General features: G+C 58.5%; 1 protein-coding gene across 5 annotated transcripts in view; it reads left to right on the top strand.

The window, feature by feature from the left end:
- Window positions 1-19,441, top strand: part of Prdm16 (PR/SET domain 16) — a 279,740-nt gene that overhangs the window by 244,182 nt on the left and 16,117 nt on the right. For 3 of the 5 annotated variants that reach the window (XM_010627785.2, XM_010627784.2, XM_010627788.2), the window contains exons 5-10: window positions 3,196-3,298; window positions 8,791-9,001; window positions 10,022-10,169; window positions 10,631-10,784; window positions 15,100-16,516; window positions 19,068-19,155. In XM_010627785.2, coding sequence (XP_010626087.1) covers window positions 3,196-3,298; window positions 8,791-9,001; window positions 10,022-10,169; window positions 10,631-10,784; window positions 15,100-16,516; window positions 19,068-19,155 — 2,121 coding nt within the window. The remainder of the gene's footprint in view (window positions 1-3,195; window positions 3,299-8,790; window positions 9,002-10,021; window positions 10,170-10,630; window positions 10,785-15,099; window positions 16,517-19,067; window positions 19,156-19,441) is intronic. The other 2 variants (XM_010627786.2, XM_010627787.2) reach the window with 1 other exon arrangement.

Genomic DNA, 19,441 nt, shown 5'->3' with positions numbered 1-19,441 from the left:
CTGAAGGCTGGAGCCAGCACAGAGCCAGCAAATCTCAAAGACACTGAGAGACGTGCGAGAAAAGACCTGGGAATAACCTTGGGACCTGCGTCCTTTCTCGGCGGGACAGATGACAGGCAGGCGGGGTCGCTGGCTGAGCGTGCTTCACAGCAATCACTTTAGAGAAACTCAAACTCCGCTCACATGGAGCACGTGTTGGTGACAGATGCCTCAGAGCCACGCCAGCCTTTGCCAGTTCAAGCCCCATGAACTCCAAAATCCAGGATGGTGAGAGACTGGGTTTTGTTTTTTAAAAAAAGTGCGGGTAAGGGTGTTACACCTATTTTATTTCAATACGCCTTTAAAGTTTCTTAGACGAGTCAAAAAAGAGGAAAGAATAAATTGTGGGGAAGTGCACTTTGATGGACTGAAAAAATGGAGTCCCATTTGTCCCGGGGGGGAGACAGTGGTAGCTGCTGCCTGTATCCAACCCACTGACCCTGAAGTTCTATCTGGTCATCTCTGGGCGTATTTCCTTCATTGAAATGTCAAAATTCATAGATGGAGTAGGAATGAAATTTATGAGACTAAGGTCTTGTAGGTTAAAGTAGTGTCTTTCCTTGTGATCTGATATTTATTTTTTAAAAAATGCTCCAGGACCCCTAAGGAGACAGCGGGTAAAAGCTGATGGCCAATGTCAAATATTTCTCTGTCTTTCGGATTGTGTCGGGGGTGCTGCACATTTTCACTACCCAGCTTCCCTCAGGCAATTTCTCTCTCTGCCCTTTGTGAAGAGAGTGGCTAGTTATTTGTCCCCGGCACGTTTACCTCCAAGGACCTCCTCTTTGTGTCTGGAAAGTGATAAAAGAGGCAGAAAATAGGCCGGGTCACGCTAAGTACAGTTATAATTCCGGGAGCCTCTGTTCCAAGGTGTTTGCCCAAGTTCAATAAAGCCGCTGTCACTACAGAGAGGAGCTGCACAGAGGAAGCAGGGGATCGACAGCGGGCCCTGTCTGTTCGGCATCATTACTTTTTAGGGCCGGCCTTTATTGGTGCTGGTAATTGTAACTGTTGCTAAGAGGTTCCCGCCCCCAGACCCCAGGGAGGAGAGGATTCGGGACTCCCACATGGCTCCGGGGCTGGGGGATGTCTGATTCGAAGGTTTCTTCTGCCTTGGATAGTTCTCCCTCCTTTGGAGAATTCGGCCCCAGTCACAGGTCCCATGGATGCAGGGCAGGGCCTGAAGGGGTGCTGATCATCTACTGAAATTATTCCCTGCCCCCTCGCCCTGCCAACCTGGTCCTGCCAGCCTTTTTCACGGAAAATTGCTGGCTCCTCGGCCAGGAATTGGCTTCCCAATTGTGCCATTCAGAACCAGGTCTTCAGCAAGGCAAGGGCCCCGAAGCTCCCCGTACCCCAGCAGTGGAAGCAGGTTGGGGCACCCACCCCTCCCTGGGCCCTGACATTAGCTCTAAGAGTGACTCATTCTTTCCTATCTCAAAGTCCCTGCAACCAGAGTGCTGCTCTGCACGCCCCGTGTGCCCCATGGTGTCCCGGAGGAAGAGGGAGGAGACACCCTGGGAAAAGGAGAGGATTCCTCTGTAGGAGGGGCCCGGGGCTCCAGGCAGTGTCCGCCCCTATGGTCAGGGTCCCAGTGGGCTCCTGTCCTTGAGACAGAGTGAGGGGTCCTGGGAGGCCCAGCAACCTGGGAGTGGAGATGCTGGGTCCTAGGGTCCCTACAGCTCTCAGAGGTCATGGAAGGAGTGAGATTGGGGGATCAGGCACCAGGAGCGCCTGCCTCCCAGTGGGAAGGAGGTAGGGTGTGGCGGTCACACCACAGGGAGAGGTCCCGGGAGAAGGGTGCCTGGTGGGCAGCAGAGAGTGAAGGGCCAAGTGACCTCTGACCCAGACCACGAGCCATGCCCTCCACCCCGCCCCACTGCACCTCTCTGGGCCTCACTGGCCTGGACTGGGTTGAGCCTGGGTGGCCCAGCAGCCTCCAGGGCCCATCAGGCCCCAGCTTCCCTTCCCTGCCTCTGCACTGTGGTCTGTCCCCATCCTGGGACAGCAGCCAGCGGGGGCTGTGGGCAACTACAGCTTCTGTGGTGCATGTTGGGCGCTCACAGTGTGGCTCTGGAGCTTCACCTGTCACAGGGTCCACGGGGGGTGGGGGGGAACGGGGCGTGGTGCTCGGTTCAGTCCCCAGTTGGAGGAAGTCGGATGCCAGGGTTCCTTCTTCCTTGAGCAGGCTTTTCCCTTCCAGAGAGAATTCAGCCCCAGCCTGTCCCAGCATACGCTGGGCCCCTGGAACTCCAGCACCGGAGTCCAGGCCAACCCTGTCATTCCTGCCTCTGCTGGTCCCTTCCAGTCCTCAGCCCATCCACCATGAGGAAAAGACCCCTTGTGGGTACAGCCAAGGTGGCCTCGTCCCAGGCCTCCAAGGGGTCAGTGGCCTCTTCAGGCCTCCCTCCAGTCCTGTCCTTCCTCAGGCCCGGCTGCAGGCTGCTGGGAGCTGCCTGGCTCCTGACCTCAGGACAGAGCCCTAGGAGCCAATGCCCAAATGTCCACTGCCTCCAGCCTGCAGGGCAGGTGCTGGCCAGCCACGTAGCCATGAAGAGCAGGCCCCGCCCCACCAGCCAAGGCCCACGTCAGTGGTGTCCGGGGTGCCCAGGGGCCTGGCTCTGCTTTCTGAACTGCTAGCTTCCTCCATCACAGCCACCACTTCAACACCTCCAAGACGTTTGTGCCCTTCAGGGGGCAAAGGACAAGCGGCGTGTGGGGCAGAGTGGTGCCGCTGAGCAGGGCCTCTGCCAGCTCACTCCCACCAGCCTCCCAAACAGTGCCCCAGCCCCGTGGCACAGGCATCCGCTCAGCCCACGTGAGGAGGGGACCGGAAGCCTGGATCGCAGCGCAGGACCTTCTGCCTGGGGTGGCTCCCAGGACACCTGGGCAGGGGACACTGATGCTGACCCTCACCTGCTTGATTCTATGTCCTGTCAGTAGCCCCAAATCAGGATGGAACCAATTAAAAGGGGCTCCAGTCCTTCTGTGCTCATGCGGCAGGACTTCTGAGGTGTCCTCTTTGTGGCAATTAGAAGCCCGGTCAAGTGGCCTGCAGGCCCGAGCCCCCCATGAGCCATGCAGCAGCCTGCCGGATGGAGTGCTGTGTGGACGACAGCAGCACTGGCCTGACCGGATCTCCCGGGTCTCTCCTAGATTTACTACAAAGTCATTAAGGACATTGAGCCAGGGGAGGAGCTGCTGGTGCACGTGAAGGAAGGCGCCTACTCCCTGCGCGCAGTACCACCCAGCCTGGATGGTAAGACCCTACCTCCCAGCCAGGTCCCAGGTCCCAGACCCAGGCCATGGACAGAGTGCTGCCTGCTTCCCTCTGCTTCCTTGGGACCCAGAGCTGTGTCCTGAGTTTAAGAAGGGCTTTGTACAATGGTGAGCTGAAGTCATGTTGAATGATATTTTTGCAGTGCTGGAACTTCTGGTGAACTTCTAAAACTGTGTCATTGCCATTAGTATCAGCTTTTCCAATACTGAAAAAAAGGATGAAGTGGAGGACGGAGGGGAGCAGGGGAGCGGGGAGTGGAAAGGGAGGGGTTGGTCTCCCCAGAGACCTATGAGAAGCTCCGCCTCCTGTAAGAGAGGAAGGTGGCACAGCTGTCTTTCAAAGTAACTCCCATCTGTAATTTAGAACCCAAGAGAAGTGTTGGAGGAAGTTTGACTTGGAGGGCATGTTCAGGGTTGGGCTGGGCCTGGTAGTGGGGTGAGAGTCCCTAAGCTCTCCCCCAGCTGGGAAAGTTCCAGAACCCCCTCTCCATTTGTCGTTCTACCTGCCTGTGGGGTTGTGATTGTTGGTCCCCTTCCTGTCTGTCCACACACAAGTTCCTCTGAGACCATGCTTGAGAAAATGCCAGCCTTAAACAAACTAGAGATTAGGGGTTCTTTCCATTTTATTCTTTATTCTTTTTTTTTATTTATGATATTGGGCTTTGATTGAACCCAAGGCCTTCACTCTGAGCTACATCCCCAGCCAATTTTCAGTTTCTTATTTTCAGACAGGGTCTTGCTAAGTCACTACACTGCCCCAGCTGGGCTCCAACTCTTGATCCTCCCGCCTCAGCCTCCCAGAGTGCTGGGATGACAGTCATGTGTCACCACAGCTAGACTTGGGGTTCTGAAACACTGGCTTGGACCCCCTCCTCGCATCATGAAGCACAGGGTCCTGGACCTGTGGATGGCCCCAAGGCCCTGTTGGCAGCAGGAGTCAGCTCACACACACCAACACACACACACAAGCACTCTCTGATTCTGGCTGTTCCCGGAGCTGCTGATTTCTGCTCATGCCAGAGCCGGGGATGCGGGGTTTGCCTCGCCCTTCTGACATGGCTTAATGATTAACGCCACTGGCCACATCTCTCGGCACTGCTCTAACCCCTCAGGGAGGAGCAGCATAGCTGGCCAGGAGGCAGGCAGGAAGGCTCTGAGACCTGACCCAGAGAATGCTGCCTCAGTTTACCCTTTGGGCCCTCAGCAAACAGCGGGCAGGGTCCCTCCTTCATACAGCAGCAGTCTGCATCCCTGAGCTGTCGAAAGGAAATCGGCACAGAAGGACAACGTCACCAGCTGGGTCCTGTCTGTACTTTCCGCTAGAGCTTGGTTTCCATTAGGCTGTTGAGAAAAGAAAAATAAATTGCCAAAATCTGAGTAGCAAGAGAGAGGTCTCATTTTCCTTAAAATAATTGTTGAAAAGACCTGTGAGTCTTGGAGAATACACGCGACTCCAGAAGATAAATCTGCTTAACTTGAAGAGAGCGTTCGGCTGTGGGATTTCATTTGTGCAAGGAAATTTCTTTCTTCCAAAAGGTTTTTTAAAACCTCAGTTCCTGCTCCCCACCAGCCCAGCCCCCAGTTCTGAATAACCTGGGTCTACATTTTCCTAATAATCTATCAAATGCTCGCGGGCTAATTGCTTCCCACACATAATAGTCCGACATCAAATATTTGACTTTTCTTCCCTTGGCTGTCAAGGTCGCTTCTTTGACTCCCCACCAGCCCCCCACCCCCAGCTAAACTCTGAATTGCGCAGAAAGAAAATGCAAAAACGCTCCTCACTAAGATAATTATCATAAAAAAATCTTTTCCACCTCACTAAGATAATTATCATAAAAAAAATCTTTTCCACCGACCCCAGCTAAATGCAGCCGGCCCCTTATCCCTGCAGGAATTTGGAGTGGCTCTGGAGCTCTTTTGAGGCTGGAGTTGAAGATTAGCATGTGGATGCTGGTAATTGTGAACCCCCGGCTCTCAGAACCATTAGGCGCTGATTTATTTTTCTGTTATGTTCCTGCTTGGCCGTGAAAGTTGCCGGTGGAACTTCAGCTAGATGAGCACGGGCCAGCTTGGACAGGGAGACCCAGGCTGCTCAGGTCACATGGAAGCTGGGACTTCCAGCGGGCCTGCGACCCCTGCCACATTTGCATGAAGAGGGCTCTGTTTCCAATCGCTCTGCTGTGTGCTTGTGGGGGAAAGGGGGCTGGAGGGGGCCACATTCAGGCGGCCAGGAGGAAAAGGAGCCCTGGTCAGGACACGCATGGGGGAACAGCACTGCCCACAGCTCCCGGGGCTGGGTGTCCCTGCACAGGTGTGTCTCCATTAAGAAATGCCACCCCAAAGCCAGGCCTGGTGGCACACGCCTGTAATCCTAGCTCTCTGGGAGGCTGAGGCAGGAGGATCACAAGTTCAAGACCAGCCTGGGTGATTTAGAAAGACCTTGTCTCAAAATAAAAATGGGCTGGGAATGTAGCTCAGTGAAAAGGCCTAGGTTCAATCTCAGCACCCCGAAAAACCAAAAGTGTTCCAGCAGCCACATGGGTGGCTCGGAGGAGGGAAGGCACATGAGCCCCTCCATCAGCTGCCTTTGTTCGACTCCTGCGACGCAGGGGGAGGAAGGCACTTTCAGGAGAACCTCTTGCTCTGGGGAGAAAACATAAAATTGTAGCATTCAAATTGGTCTCGTTTCAAAATGACCACTGTGTCCTCTCCAGGAAGATCAAGAAGAGCTGGGACAGGTGCGTGATAGGTGGGGACCCTGGAGGTAGTGTCAGGGATTTGCAGTGCCACCTGGTATTTCTTGTCCTTTTTTTTTCTTTCTTTCTTTCTTTTTATTTTTTATTTTTTTCCAACCTGGTATTTCTTTAAATGGAATTTCTTGTCCTGGGAAAACGAAAGCCACTACCCACAGCCTACTTCCCCGCCTCCTCGGAGGAGCTGGGAGAGGGGGGTAGGCAAAGCTCAGGCCCCATCCAACCCTCCACAACGGGCTGGGCAGAGGAGGAGCAGGACAGGCTGGTGGCCAGGGTCTGTGCTTCAGGTACCTTAGTGCTGGCAGTGCAAATCAGGCTGAGTGCTCATTCTAAACCCCGAAAGTTTCATTTTAAAATCTAAATTGCAAATCAGAAGGGAAAAAAATTACTTGATCCCTGGTGTGAATGAGTGAAAGCAGCACTTCTCCTTGTCTTTCTATTTTGTTTGTTTGTTTTTGAGACAGGGTCTCACTGTGTCCCCCCCATTACTGGGGATCCAACTCAGAACCTTGCTCTTGTGAAGCAGTGTGGGGCCACTGAGCTACATCCCCAGCCCAGGATCTCACTGTGTAAGCCAGACTGGCCACAAACTTGCAGTGATCCTCCTGCCTCAGCCTCCCAAGTACTGAGATCTGGCCCTTTGTCTTCAAACTTCAATTCTCCATTACTTTCAGTTGGGTGCAGAAAAGGTAGAACAGGAAGGGGCCTTTCCAATCTGCCCATGCTGGTGGACCCTCCTACCTCGGCGTCTGCAGCCCACAGGAACATGGGGCAGGGGCGGGGGGGGACAGTGGGCCAGGTGTGAGGGGGTGCCTGGTGCTCAGACCTCTAGGGCTCCTCGCAAGCCAGAGTTTGAGCCTCTAGTGACAAGGGGAGGCCATGGTGGGTGAGGGAGTGAGCACCCCAAACTCACGGGACCATGTTGTGAACCCGTAACCCTCTGTGGAAGACTGGGGCCCAGCCTGCTCTCCATCCTAGGCCCCAAACAGGGCTCCGCCCCTCCCCTGGGTGAGTCCCTGGGTCTCCCTGGCCACCGCTGACTGGGGATGAAGCAGGGACACAGCAGCCACCACAGTGCATTGGCACTGGGTCCCACGCGTGTGTGCCGTGACGTGGTCAGGACAGCGCCTGCTGGGGGGCCCTGAACCTGGGGGCTGGCGTCCTGTGTACCTCGCTCACCGCAGACTCCTGGGAGAGGAAGAGTTGGACTGGTAGGCAGCCTCTGCAGGCCTGCTGTGGGCTCAGGTGAGCCACAGGGCCAGGATGCCCAGAGCCAGTGGCTGGGGTCTGATGGGCCATGGGCGGCACCTGCCCAGTTGGCCCCATGCACGGATGCCCAGCAGCACTTAACTGCCCCCAGATGTTTGCCCCTTTCCTCAGAAGCAGCTGACGGCCAACCTGGCAGGCGGCGCCTGTGTCGGGGTGAATGTTGCCCCGTGGCCCAACAGTGGCATTCGTGACCCATCATTAGTGATGCCCGGTGTGGCCCAAGACAGCCCAAAAGAGCACTGCTGCGTGTAGGCACGGGGCAGCTTCCCGTCAGCAGCAGGCGAGCCTCCTCAAGACTGCTGCGCTGCACAGCTGCAGAGTGGCTCTGCTTGTCCTTAGGACTGCGAACAGCCTGTGCTCCTGGTGGCCCTTTCTCCCATCCACCCATCTCCCCTGCCTGCCTCTGACCCCAGCTCAGGCCTCTGCAGCCAGCATCCAGCCCCAGTGTGTGCAGGCTCTGCTCAGTGCCAGGCATGGGCCAGTCCTGAGTGTGCACACTGGCCCAGACATGGCACATGAGTCCATAAGTGCACACACATGCATCCGTGTGCACATTAAAACACGAGCACACACAGCACACACATCAGTCACCCAGTCACAGACACAACACGCACACCTATGCATATAGAACCCCCAAATGCACATGCATGCACACGGAAACGTGACATGCAAAGTGAACACACAAACATGTACCCAATACAAACATGCCCCAAACAGTCACGAGTACTTGCACACATGCACACAAGTCCATATGAATGCTCACACAAACGGGTGCACATGGGCTGGAATGGTCACACAGCTACACACTCCTGCACAAGTGCACATGTGCGTCCATACCGCCACACGCATTCACACAGATCACCCCACCGCTCAGGTCGTTTGGGCAAGAGCTTAGAGCAGGTGTTTTGTCTCCAGGCCGGGCTGGAGCACGAGGTCCCTGCAGTGGGGGCACCACTTTTCGAAGCTGCTGCCCGGACAGCTGCAGGCGGGGGAGGGGCCCAGAGCCGCCCCCCCCTTCCCCAGGGATCGCAGCTCCGGGCGATTGTTTGGCTTGGCACTGTGGTCAGGATGCTGCCTCGTAAACTTAATAATAGCTGCCCCCCTTTTAATTTGTTTGACCTTGACGACAATAGTTTATTATATGCGTTGGAGCTCTGTCATCTTTTTTCTCCTAATTCATAAACAAAGCCCTGGGCCTGGCTCTCTTCTCCGCTCCCAGGCAGGGCCTCTGGAGCCCTCGGCAGGCGCAGCCTGAGTCGCAGGGAGGGACCGCCTTTCCTGCCGTGGGGAGATCGGGTCTCTCGGCCCTGTGCAGCCGTGGGCAGCCACCCCTGGCCCAGGGTGAGGGCTGGAAGCCTGCAGGGCAGGGTGGCCAGGGTGGGCGCAGGCCCCATGGGAGAGAGGCCAGCCCTGTGCCCCCACCCACCTCCCCGCTCCTGTCTTGCAGAGGAGCCCACGTTCCGCTGTGAGGAGTGCGACGAGCTCTTCCAGTGCAAGCTGGACCTGAGGCATCACAAGAAGTACGCCTGTGGCTCAGCGGGGGCCGTGCTGTACGAGAGCCTGGGGGACGAGCTCAAGCCCGAGGGCCTCGGCGGGGGCAGCGATGGGCAGGCCCATGAGTGCAAGGACTGCGAGCGAATGTTCCCCAACAAGTACAGGTGCGCCCCGGCCACTGGCAGCAGTCCAGCTGGTATCAGAGCCACAGGTGTCCCCTGGTCTCAGGTCCAGTGTCCGGTCCGCAGGAAGACCAGCCATCCCCAGTCAGGGCCCAGCCGGACACACACACAACTCCATCTCAGTCAGTGAGCTGGGAAGGGGTCATGTGGGTCCCCTTGTCCCAGACCTGGCCTCTGCTCCCCTTGGGGGCCCTGGGCCCTATGGGGGATACCAGGGGGATTGGTCCCTAGTCCCAGGGAGCCAGGAACTTTTCCCCAGGGTTCCTCCTGCCGCAGCAGTTTCCTACAGGACAGACTTATAGTCAGAGAAAAACCCACAGGCCACTAACCACTGTGAGGCAGGGGCTTTACCGTCCATCCCGGCCCTGGCTCCCCGGGGACACAGACCTCCACCCCGCACAGATGACCGAGAGAATAAGCGTGTGTGCAAATTCCCACTGAGCCCCGGCGCAGTGAGCACCGCTAAAGAGGGTCCCTGTTTTCTTTACATAAACACATAAATCACAATTAACAACAGGGAAAAGATACAATCTCCGATGCAGGAGAAGCAGGCGTTTCTGATCTAAATGGATGGCTGGGCCCCGTAATTAACGGGCCGTGATATATTACTGCTTCGCTCATGAAGATTAACGGTCATCCCAGGGATGGGGGTCCTCCGAGAGGAGGGGATTAGAGCTGCTCATTCAGCCAAGAGAGTCCCCCAGCAGCTGCGCTCCCCGATGCACACAACCCCATCAGTCTCCCTGTGCCTGACTCGGTGGGTGGCTGGGGTGCCCGGCCTGGCCCTCTGTGGGGCTCATGCAGTGTTGAAGTTCATTGACCCCATTGTTTCTAGTCCCAAGCCCAGCCTCAAAGTTGGGATCACCCAGAGGGGTGGCCAGGGCACAGAGGGCTGTGGTCACCCCAAAGGAGCACCCAGAACTGTTCTGATGGAGTTGGGGCCTCTGTCCTGGGCAGAGGGCAAGCAGAGAAGCCCCAAGTGACCCCTGTCCCCATGTGCAGCTTGGAGCAGCACATGATCGTCCACACGGAGGAGCGGGAGTACAAGTGTGACCAGTGTCCCAAGGCCTTCAACTGGAAATCCAACCTCATCCGTCACCAGATGTCCCACGACAGCGGCAAGCGCTTCGAATGTGAAAACTGCGTGAAGGTACTGGCGGTGTATGCCTGCCCGAGGTCACCGGTGGCCTTCCCTGTGACTGTGGAGGACAGGCAGGCTCAGATATTAGCTCGGAAGGGAGAGGGCCAACACCGGAACCCTGGTCCTCCCCCGCACCCCGGCGGCTCTGTCCTCATGCCAGTGTAGACAGGAGAGGCCTTCACGGGTCAGGGGTCTTCAGCTAAACTGGCCTCTGCTGTGCCTGTACAGCCTCGTGGGCAGTTTTCTTGGGAGTCACTGCTGAGGAAGCTGAGGCTGGGGAGGTGTGGCCACTGGTCCAAGGCCCTCAGCGGATCAGTGCTGCAGTGGACATCCGGGCTGGCCAGCTTGGGCAAGAGGGGCAGAGGGGAGAGAGACAGAGCCCAGACTTCCTGCCCCAGGGCCCGATGAGGGTGTCCAGGCAGGACGAGGGTGTCCAGGCAGGGCGTGGGCCAACGGCGTCTGCTCCCCAGGTGTTCACGGACCCCAGCAACCTACAGCGGCACATCCGCTCACAGCACGTCGGCGCTCGGGCCCACGCCTGCCCCGACTGCGGCAAGACCTTCGCCACATCCTCTGGCCTCAAGCAGCACAAGCACATCCACAGCACGGTCAAGCCTTTCATATGTGAGTCGCCCACCTGTGCCCACTGTGCTGCCCCTGCCCCTGCCCCACACGAGGTCAGCTGAGGTGTGATGCCCCTGGGCCCTCCCCATTCAGGGGGCTCAGAGCCCCTCATGGCCCGGAGGCCCTGCAGCCATGCGGTGCCCTCTGAGGGACATTGTGCCCTCTGTGTCCCTCGCATTCTGGCCTCACCCTCCCAGGACTCTTCCCTTGCCTTTCCTGTACAGCTGCGAGGTAGGCAGTGAGTGGAGGCCAGGTCATTCTAGTGACCCAGCATCCTATGTCCCCTGCCTGCCCAATTCCGTTCACACTCACCGTGGCTGAGCTCCATGAGCAGTGTCCTCTGAGAAGCCTGTGTGTTCCCGCTGTGTGTGCCAGGCATGCTGAGGGTGGCCGGGCCAACAGAGATGAAGTGGCCCCTGTCCTCATGGTGGTCATGCTCTAGCGGGAAGAGACAGGCAAGCGCTGAAGAAGGCAACAACATGACAGCCTGGGGACAGTAGTGCAGGGTTGGGGCTGCCCCGCACATGTGATGAAAGACCGGGCAAGGGAGACTCAGAATGTGGGTTCAGAGGTCACCAGGGTCAGGTCCAGGGGCCTATGGGCAGTACAGGAAGGGTGGCTCTGATTCCTAGTAAGTTCAGAGGTCGTGAGCATCATGCTGAGTCACCAGACACCACCTCCTACTAAGTCATCCTGTTGTCTACTGTCAAGGGTTCTTTGGCTCAGTTTGGGTGTAAATCTGAAAGGACAAAGCACAGACTGTGCTGCACCCAGCTCCCGGCTCTGTGTCCCAGCTCACCTTGGCCTCGCCGAGGGCAAGGAGGACAGCACGGGGCAAGCAGCACTTCGTGAACGGGCTGCGCTGGGATTCGTGCTCAAGAACAAAGCAGACAGTGCCGTGGGAAGGGTTGCCTGCAGCCACAGGGAACAAAGCTTGTGCTGACAGAGGAGCCGGACTCGTGCATGCACAGTCGGGCATCACCCAAGACCTATGATGTAGGCACATGCCTTGTCAGGCTGTGCTCTCGGTACACGGCACACTGCTGTATGCATGTTCACTGGGCTGTGTGTCTGCCACAGGCAGCCTATGTGCAGGGCTCAGGGGAAGCCTGGGGGAGTCAGCAGCTCCTACACCTGGTCTCTGGCACAGAGCCGAAAGCAGCTTGCAATCAGTGGGAACCCTCGGACGGGACACCAAGGCCCTCCTGGCTCTGTCTCAAGTACACACACTCATCACAGTCATTACACATCACAGAGCCATCACATGTGGCCATTGTGCCAACTTGTCACACAGACCATGCTGAGTTATCACTCCTGTTCTGAGTCACCGCACCTGTGCTATGCTCTGCTGAGTCATCACTCACATGCTGAGTCATCACATATGTGCTGAGTCATCTCACCTGCACTCTGCTGAATCATGCGTGATTAGTCATCACTCACATGCTGAGTCATCATACCTGTGCTGTGCCCAGCTGAGTCTCATTCACATGCTGAGTCATCACACTGGCACTCTGCTGGGTCATCACACATGCTGAGTCATTATTCCTGTGCTCTGCTGAGTCATCACATACATACTGAGTCATCACTCACACGCTGAGCTTTCGTGCCTATATTCTGCTGAGTCATCACTCACATACTGAGTCGTCACACCTGCTCTCTGCCGAGTCATCATGCGTGCTTAGTGGTTTCCGAACTGGTGAGTCAGCATTCCCTGTGCTGTATACATTCAACCTTCCAAAACGCTACAGATCAGGTCTCTACTCTCCAGCAGACAGAAAAGGAAACCGAGGCTGCTGGACTTTTAAGGACCAGGCACTCAGGCCAGTAGGGCCCAGATTACAGTTCAAGGGGCCTGGCCATGACCCCAGGCCAAGTGGCCCCAAGCCTCAGGCTCCCTCATGTCTGTAGGGCACAGAGTGACTGGGAGCTGGGGACTTGGGGTCAGGGAGTTCTTGCTGGGATGGGGGCCACTTGGCTGCCAACCACCATCCCAGAAAGGCAGTGCTGGCTAGCTAGCCACACCTTTGTCAGCTACCAGGGCTATGCCCTGTTCCATCTGCCTCCCCTAGGCTAAGCTCCCAGGCATCTAGCTAGAGACAGCTGAGCTCCAGCCTTGCCCAGGCACTGGAGTCCCAAGCCAAGGAACCAGTCAGCCTACTGCCCAGTCCACCAGTGCTGCTTGGTCACCACGGGCCTCCTCCCTCACTACAGGGGGCACTGGCCATGGTGTGACCAACCCCCTCGTGCCATCCGGGGAAGCACCACCTCCCTGTGGGAGGGCCCCAGAGGTCGAGCTGGGTCAGGGGCAGGCAGTAAGCAGCAGCAGGAAGGGCATGCATGCTTGTGTGTAAATAGTAGCTTGGTGTTCTAACGCAAGCTAAGGCTTGGAAGACTGGGTGCTCAGGCATCACTGCCTCTCTGCTCTTCCAAATAAGACTTTTCAAATCCCCTTGGAGCATGGCGTAAGTTCCAGGAAACCCAGCACCTGATGGGCTGAGCCTGCCGTCTCCACTGTGCTGCACAAGCTCCCACATGATAGACAGGAGCCAGGGACACACCCAGCCAGCTTGGCCAAGGCCAGGGTCCATGGCACCCAGTGCCTTTTGACCAAGGGGAGTAAGCTAAAAGGAAACCCCAAGACGTGTCCCGATGGAGTCTGTGAGCGCATCGTTCAGAGATGGTGACACGAGTGTCAGAGATGAAGTGAGACATGCAGCTGTGTGCATTCTGCAGGCCACGGCACAGCACCCTCTGGGCATGTGAAGGGCCATAGGCAGCTTGGGAAGGAAACTGCAGGCCAGTGAGGTCCCAGGAGGGCTCTGAGTAGTCAGCTCCTGGCTGGACACTGTCTACACTCAGACCTGTGCCCACCTGCTGCTCACACCTGGGTGCACATCCAGTGCTTGGACGCCTCCAGATCCCCACCCTGCTGACCACTGTCCTAGATGGCGTCCCTCCTCCTGGGGAGCTCAGGTGTGCACCAAGGATATGTGTGCATGCACATGTGTGTGTGCATGCACAAGAGAGAGGAGGCGGGGGAGAGTGTTTGTGACAGAAGCAGGTGGCCTCCTCCTCGTGGGGACTTTCAGAAAGGACCTGTATGAGAACAAGTGCATGTTTCTGTTTGAGGGTGTGTAGTGTGAGCTGTGAGTGAATGTGTATGCATCCAGACATGTGCCCTTTGAGGAGAAGTCACTGCTGAGCCAGATGGGCACTGGCCAGGGCCCCTCTTGTCCTGGAGGTCCACCGGGCAGGCCCCCAGATCCAGGTCACTGTCACTGCCAGGCCTGTCTCTGTCCTGCATAGCTGCCTCCCTTGACAGCTCTGAGATGGCTGTCATATGTCCCCACCAGCCAGGACCTGTCCCTTCTGGGCCCTCCATGTCCCTAGGCCTCCCTGCAACCCCGCCCACTGCAGGCCTCGTCATGGGAGCAGTGAGGGTAACCGAGTATCTCTGTGTCCAGGCCCAGCACTGGCCCACCGGCCCTCCTCTGCTGCCCTGGAGGGCTTGGAGATATTTCCCATGCTCAGACTGACAGCAACAATGACTGGCACTGCCCGGACCCTGAGGGACCCAGGCACAGCCGGTGTCACTCGTGTGCCTGGCTGGCTGGAGCAAAGGCCTGCCCTTCTCCACTGTGTGGGCCAGGCAGGGCGTGAGGGGTATTTATAGACCCTTCCCTGGCAGAGCCTCTCCCTGCAGCCTCCTAAAAGGGGAGATTTGATTAAATGCAGCAAAGCTTGGCTCCCTTCGGCCAGAAAACACCCTGCCAAGCCAGAGGGCCAGGGTGGCAGCATGGGTCACAGAAATGGATGCCATGATGAGAGCACCTGGTCACCTCAGAGCACAGGTGCCCAGGTAGGGTCCAGAGAACAGGCAGCTGAGGACTGGGGAGAGCAAGAGGCTGTCTGCAGTCACGTGCCCACTGGGGTCACCCTGAGGAGTAAACGCCGGTGGAGAGGGGCACAGGGCCTTGTGCACCTGATCACAAGCACCTGCCCTTCCCAGAAAACAGGACGGGACTCTTCACCAAGGACAGCTTTGTGGTGCCCCTCGGCTTCTGGGCACTGCTGGAGAATATACATGTACTTTCGTACACATACACGTGGCACACGTGCACATGAGGCACGCAGTGCACTATGCCCTGTGCACACGCACTTACGGTATGTGTGCACCCCCGTGCGCACAAACACATGCACAGTATATGCATATGCCCTTGCACGCATGCAGGACAGGCACACTTGGCGCCCCACCAGGCCAGGGTTCCCAGGTCATTTCATACCTGCTTGTCTTTGTTTTCCGCTGGTGCTTTAGGTGAGGTCTGCCACAAGTCCTACACGCAGTTCTCCAACCTGTGCCGGCACAAGCGGATGCATGCTGACTGCCGCACCCAGATCAAGTGCAAGGACTGCGGACAGATGTTCAGCACTACCTCGTCGCTCAACAAGCACCGGCGCTTCTGCGAGGGCAAGAACCATTACACGCCAGGCGGCCTCTTCACCCCGGGCCTGCCCTTGACTCCCAGCCCCATGATGGACAAAGCCAAGCCCTCCCCCGGCCTCAGCCACGCCAGCCTGGGCTTTAGCGAGTACTTCCCGGCCCGGCCACAGCCCGGTAGCCTGCCTTTCTCCGCTGCCCCGCCAGCCTTCCCTGCACTCACCCCCGGTTTCCCTGGCATCTTCCCTCCGTCCCTGTACCCCCGGCCGCCTCTGCTACCTCCCACGCCACTGCTCAAGAGCCCCCTGAACCACACCCAGGACGCCAAGCTGCCCAGCCCCCTAGGCAACCCGGCCCTGCCCCTCCTGTCCGCGGTCAGCAACAGCAGCCAGGGTGGCACAGCAGCCACGGGGCTGGAGGAGAAGTTCGAGAGCCGCCTGGAGGACATGTTCGCAGACCAGGTCAAGGCCCGGAGCCCTGACATGTCCGACGGCAGTGACTTCGAGGACATCAACACCACCACAGGCACCGACCTCGACACCACCACGGGGACGGGCTCCGACCTGGACAGCGACATGGACAGCGACCGTGACAAGGGCAAGGACAAGGGCAAGCCAGCCGAGGGCAAGCCCGAGTTCGGGGCTGGCTCCACGCACCCTGGGGCTGCCAGCGGTGCAGCGGAGGTGCCGGTCTTCTACTCCCAGCACTCCTTCTTCCCGCCGCCCGAGGGGCAGCTGCTGGCCGCCCCAGGTACCCCTGGAGACTCCATCAAGGCCATTGCATCCATCGCCGAGAAGTACTTCGGGCCTGGTTTTGTGGGCGTTCAGGAGAAGAAGCTGGGCTCGATGCCCTACCACTCCGTCTTCCCCTTCCAGCTCCTGCCGCACTTCCCACACTCCCTCTATTCCTTCACGGACCGTGCCCTTGCCCACAACCTGCTGGTCAAGGCTGAGCCCAAGTCCCCACGGGACGCCCTCAAGGCGGGTGGCCCCAGCGCCGAGTGTCCCTTCGACCTCACCACCAAGCCCAAAGAGGCGACGCCCATCTTGCCGGTGCCCAAGGTGCCCTCCGGCCCTGTGTCTGGTGAGGAGCAGCCACTGGACCTGAGCATTGGCAGCCGGGCCCGCGCCAGTCAGAATGGCGGCGGTCGGGAGCCCCGCAAGAACCACGTGTATGGCGAGCGGAAGCCAGGGCCTGGCGAGGCACTGCCCAAGGTGTGCCAGGCGCAGCTGCCGCAGCAGCCGTCCCTGCACTATGCCAAGCCCTCGCCCTTCTTCATGGATCCCATCTACAGGTATTAACACGCCCCGCCCTTGCCCGCTCTCGCCAGGGCCCTGCGGGAGCTGGGCGGGGTCCGTGCCCCCAAATGTCCCCCTCTTCCCCTTCCCTGGGGTCTACACCCTCGGGAGGGCAGCAGCCTGGTGTGGAGGCCAGGGAAGTGTTCAGATGCTTTCAATTCCTTGCTCTGTGAAAGACTCAGACACCCTTGCCTGGCCTGGTGCCCCTGAGGGGTTCCACCTCAACCCCCAGCCAGAGCCCCCCAAGACCCGGAGGTCATCTCCCAGAGTGCCTCCCCAAGGCCGCCCCGGTCGCCCCCAACCCACCCTGGAGCCACACCGGGGAATTTCGGTGGACGGACTGTCATAGAGGGGGCCCCTGGTGCCTGGGTGGAGAGGAAGAGGAAGGAAGGGAGTCTGGAGGCCCGACAAACTGCACTGTGTCCAGGCAGATAGGTGGGAGACCAAGGCAGGTCCCGCAGGAGGCCACCAGGCCACGACCCTGAGCGGAAGGCCGTGCACCAACAGCCCGGGCCAATGTGAGGGAGTGCGCTGTGCGCCTGGGTGTGCAGGGAGCAGGCGCAGCCCTAATGGCTGTGTGGCTACTGTCCCTGCCAGACTGGCACTGTGTGAGGACAGGACATGGCCCTCGATGCTGAAGGTGGCCGTCTCACTGCTCTTTTGGGAGGCTGAGAATGAAGACAGAGCCAATTATGTCAGAGTGAGGCCAGCAGAGAGCTGCCATGCCCCGAGGCACCCTTCACTCTGCCCACAGCTTCCCAAGCCGGGATTCAGCACACCGGGTCTGCAGCTACTCCTGGCCCTGCACCCTCTGCCACCGCTCACATGGCAGGGAGCTATCGGCCCAGAAACCCTTGCCCCTGCAGTAAGGGTCCCAGAGGCCCGAGAGGCCCCATCCTCATGGGACGCAGTCTTCCCAAGTGTTCTGGGGTCCCTTACAGTGCAGCCTTGGGCCGGCTCTGATGGCCACACCCGCTCCAGGGCAAGGACATAGGAAATGAGGTGCCTGGACACTGACTCAGACCAGGTCAGCAGGCACTACGAGGTCAGAAACACACAAGATAAAATTAGGTGAGGTCAGGGTCCCGGACCTCCACAGCCAGGAGACCACAGCACAGGAGGGGCCACTGCCCACCAACCTCAACAGGATCGGGTGGGCAACTGGACCCTCACTCAGACCCTGGGGCTGCGGTCAGGGGCCCTGCGGGCCTCTTCCCCACTCCACCCAGGACCCCAGACGCCCACCTCCCCAGGGCTAGGGTCAGGGGCCTTCCGGAAGCTGCAGGAGAGGAAGAGCTGCAGGGTTACCATGGTCCCTTCACACACACACGTTCATACTCATACGCTTGTACTTATTCACACTCATGCAACACACACGCACATACTACCATAAGTCACACTCACATAGTGTTCACACTATTAGTCACACGAACTCACACACTTGTGCTCATTCTTACCCACTCATACACTCATTGTGCACATGCATGCTCATTCACACACAAATACACACATTCAGTCAGGCTCACCCACACTGCCACGCTTGCACCCTATTCAACCTTCCTTATGTGTGCATTCACATAGACTCTCACACTTGCACTCGTGTGCATACACTCACATGCACTCTCATGCACTCTTGTACCCCAGGCCCCGACAGGCACGTCTCGGCGGCAGTGCCTGAGCCCGTGTCCCCAGGTGGGCCTGGACAGTCCCCACAGGAAGGTGGCCCAGAGGCTCCCACCTGGGGCTGGGGTCCGAGAGTTGCAGCTTGCCCCAGGTGCCCTCCTCACCCATGGCAAAGCCCACCCCCTCCCTCCCTCTGTAGGCAAGGCCCTGTTAGATCACCCACTGGAGCACGGAGGCAGATCTCTCACCCCCAGTGGTGCCCACACAGCTGGCACATGCACCCAAACCCAGCACCTCCATGTCTGTCCCACCCTGGCAAGGACCTCAGCCTCCCCACCTGGCTGAGGCTCCCTGGGGTGGCCCGGGCTGGCCGTGCCGTCTTCCTTGTCCCTCCTGTGGCTACCTGTCTGCCCATTCTGTCTCTGGGGTTGGGGAACAAAGACTGCAGGGGGCAAAGCTGGAGGAGGGAGGGGACCAGGATAGGCCTGTCCCAGCCCTGGTCCTACGATGCGCCTGACCATGTCAGGAGGCTCACAGCACAAGGCAGCTCTGGGAGAGCCAGAAGGGGCAGGACAGGGATGTCGGGGCAGCGCTGAGCCTCCAGGGACCTACTGTGCTTGGGGACACAAAGGACTTACTGTGGGGCCCCCAGAGAAGACTCAGGGCTCCCACTCCGAGCACGCCTGGCCCCTGACATGCTCGGGAGCTGAGTGTTCGGAGGACACCAGGAGCCCATCGGTGATGGCTGGAAGTGAGGCTTTAGAGGGAGAGGGTTGGGAGCAGAGGGTCTAGGAGTCCAGGCAGGTGACAGGGGAGTCAGGTGAGAGGCGGCGGGGCAGTTGTGTGACCACATGGGCACAGACATGCACCCTTGGGCAGCCGGGTGGTTCCGTGGGGTCCGTAACCCTCTCTGTTGCCGTCCAGCAGGGTAGAAAAGCGGAAGGTGACAGACCCGGTGGGCGTCCTGAAGGAGAAGTACCTACGGCCATCCCCACTGCTCTTCCACCCTCAGGTAAAATTCATGGTGGGCAGCAGGACGGGATGGGGTTCATCTGAACCCCGTGGTGAGCACAGGGCCAAGTCCCCTGGACCTGGGCACATAACCCCTGCCGGCTGGCCCTTCAGAGGCAGAGGGGATCCCCACGGTCATTGCAGGGCTGGAAGGAGGAGGAAAAGGATGTCTGCACCACAGCAGCCCCACCTTCAGGTGGGCCCATGGCCCCAGCTTGGGGCAGCCAGGGAGATGAACTTAGTGACAGGTGACAGAGCTGAGCCAGGGCCGAGTTTGGACAGAAAGG

Source organism: Fukomys damarensis, unplaced genomic scaffold (assembly GCF_012274545.1).
Source record: "Fukomys damarensis isolate Sample0158 unplaced genomic scaffold, DMR_v1.0_HiC HiC_scaffold_23, whole genome shotgun sequence".
NCBI lineage: Eukaryota > Metazoa > Chordata > Mammalia > Rodentia > Bathyergidae > Fukomys > Fukomys damarensis.
Note: the sequence above shows the minus strand (reverse complement) of the source record. Positions and strands in the feature narration are given on the sequence as shown.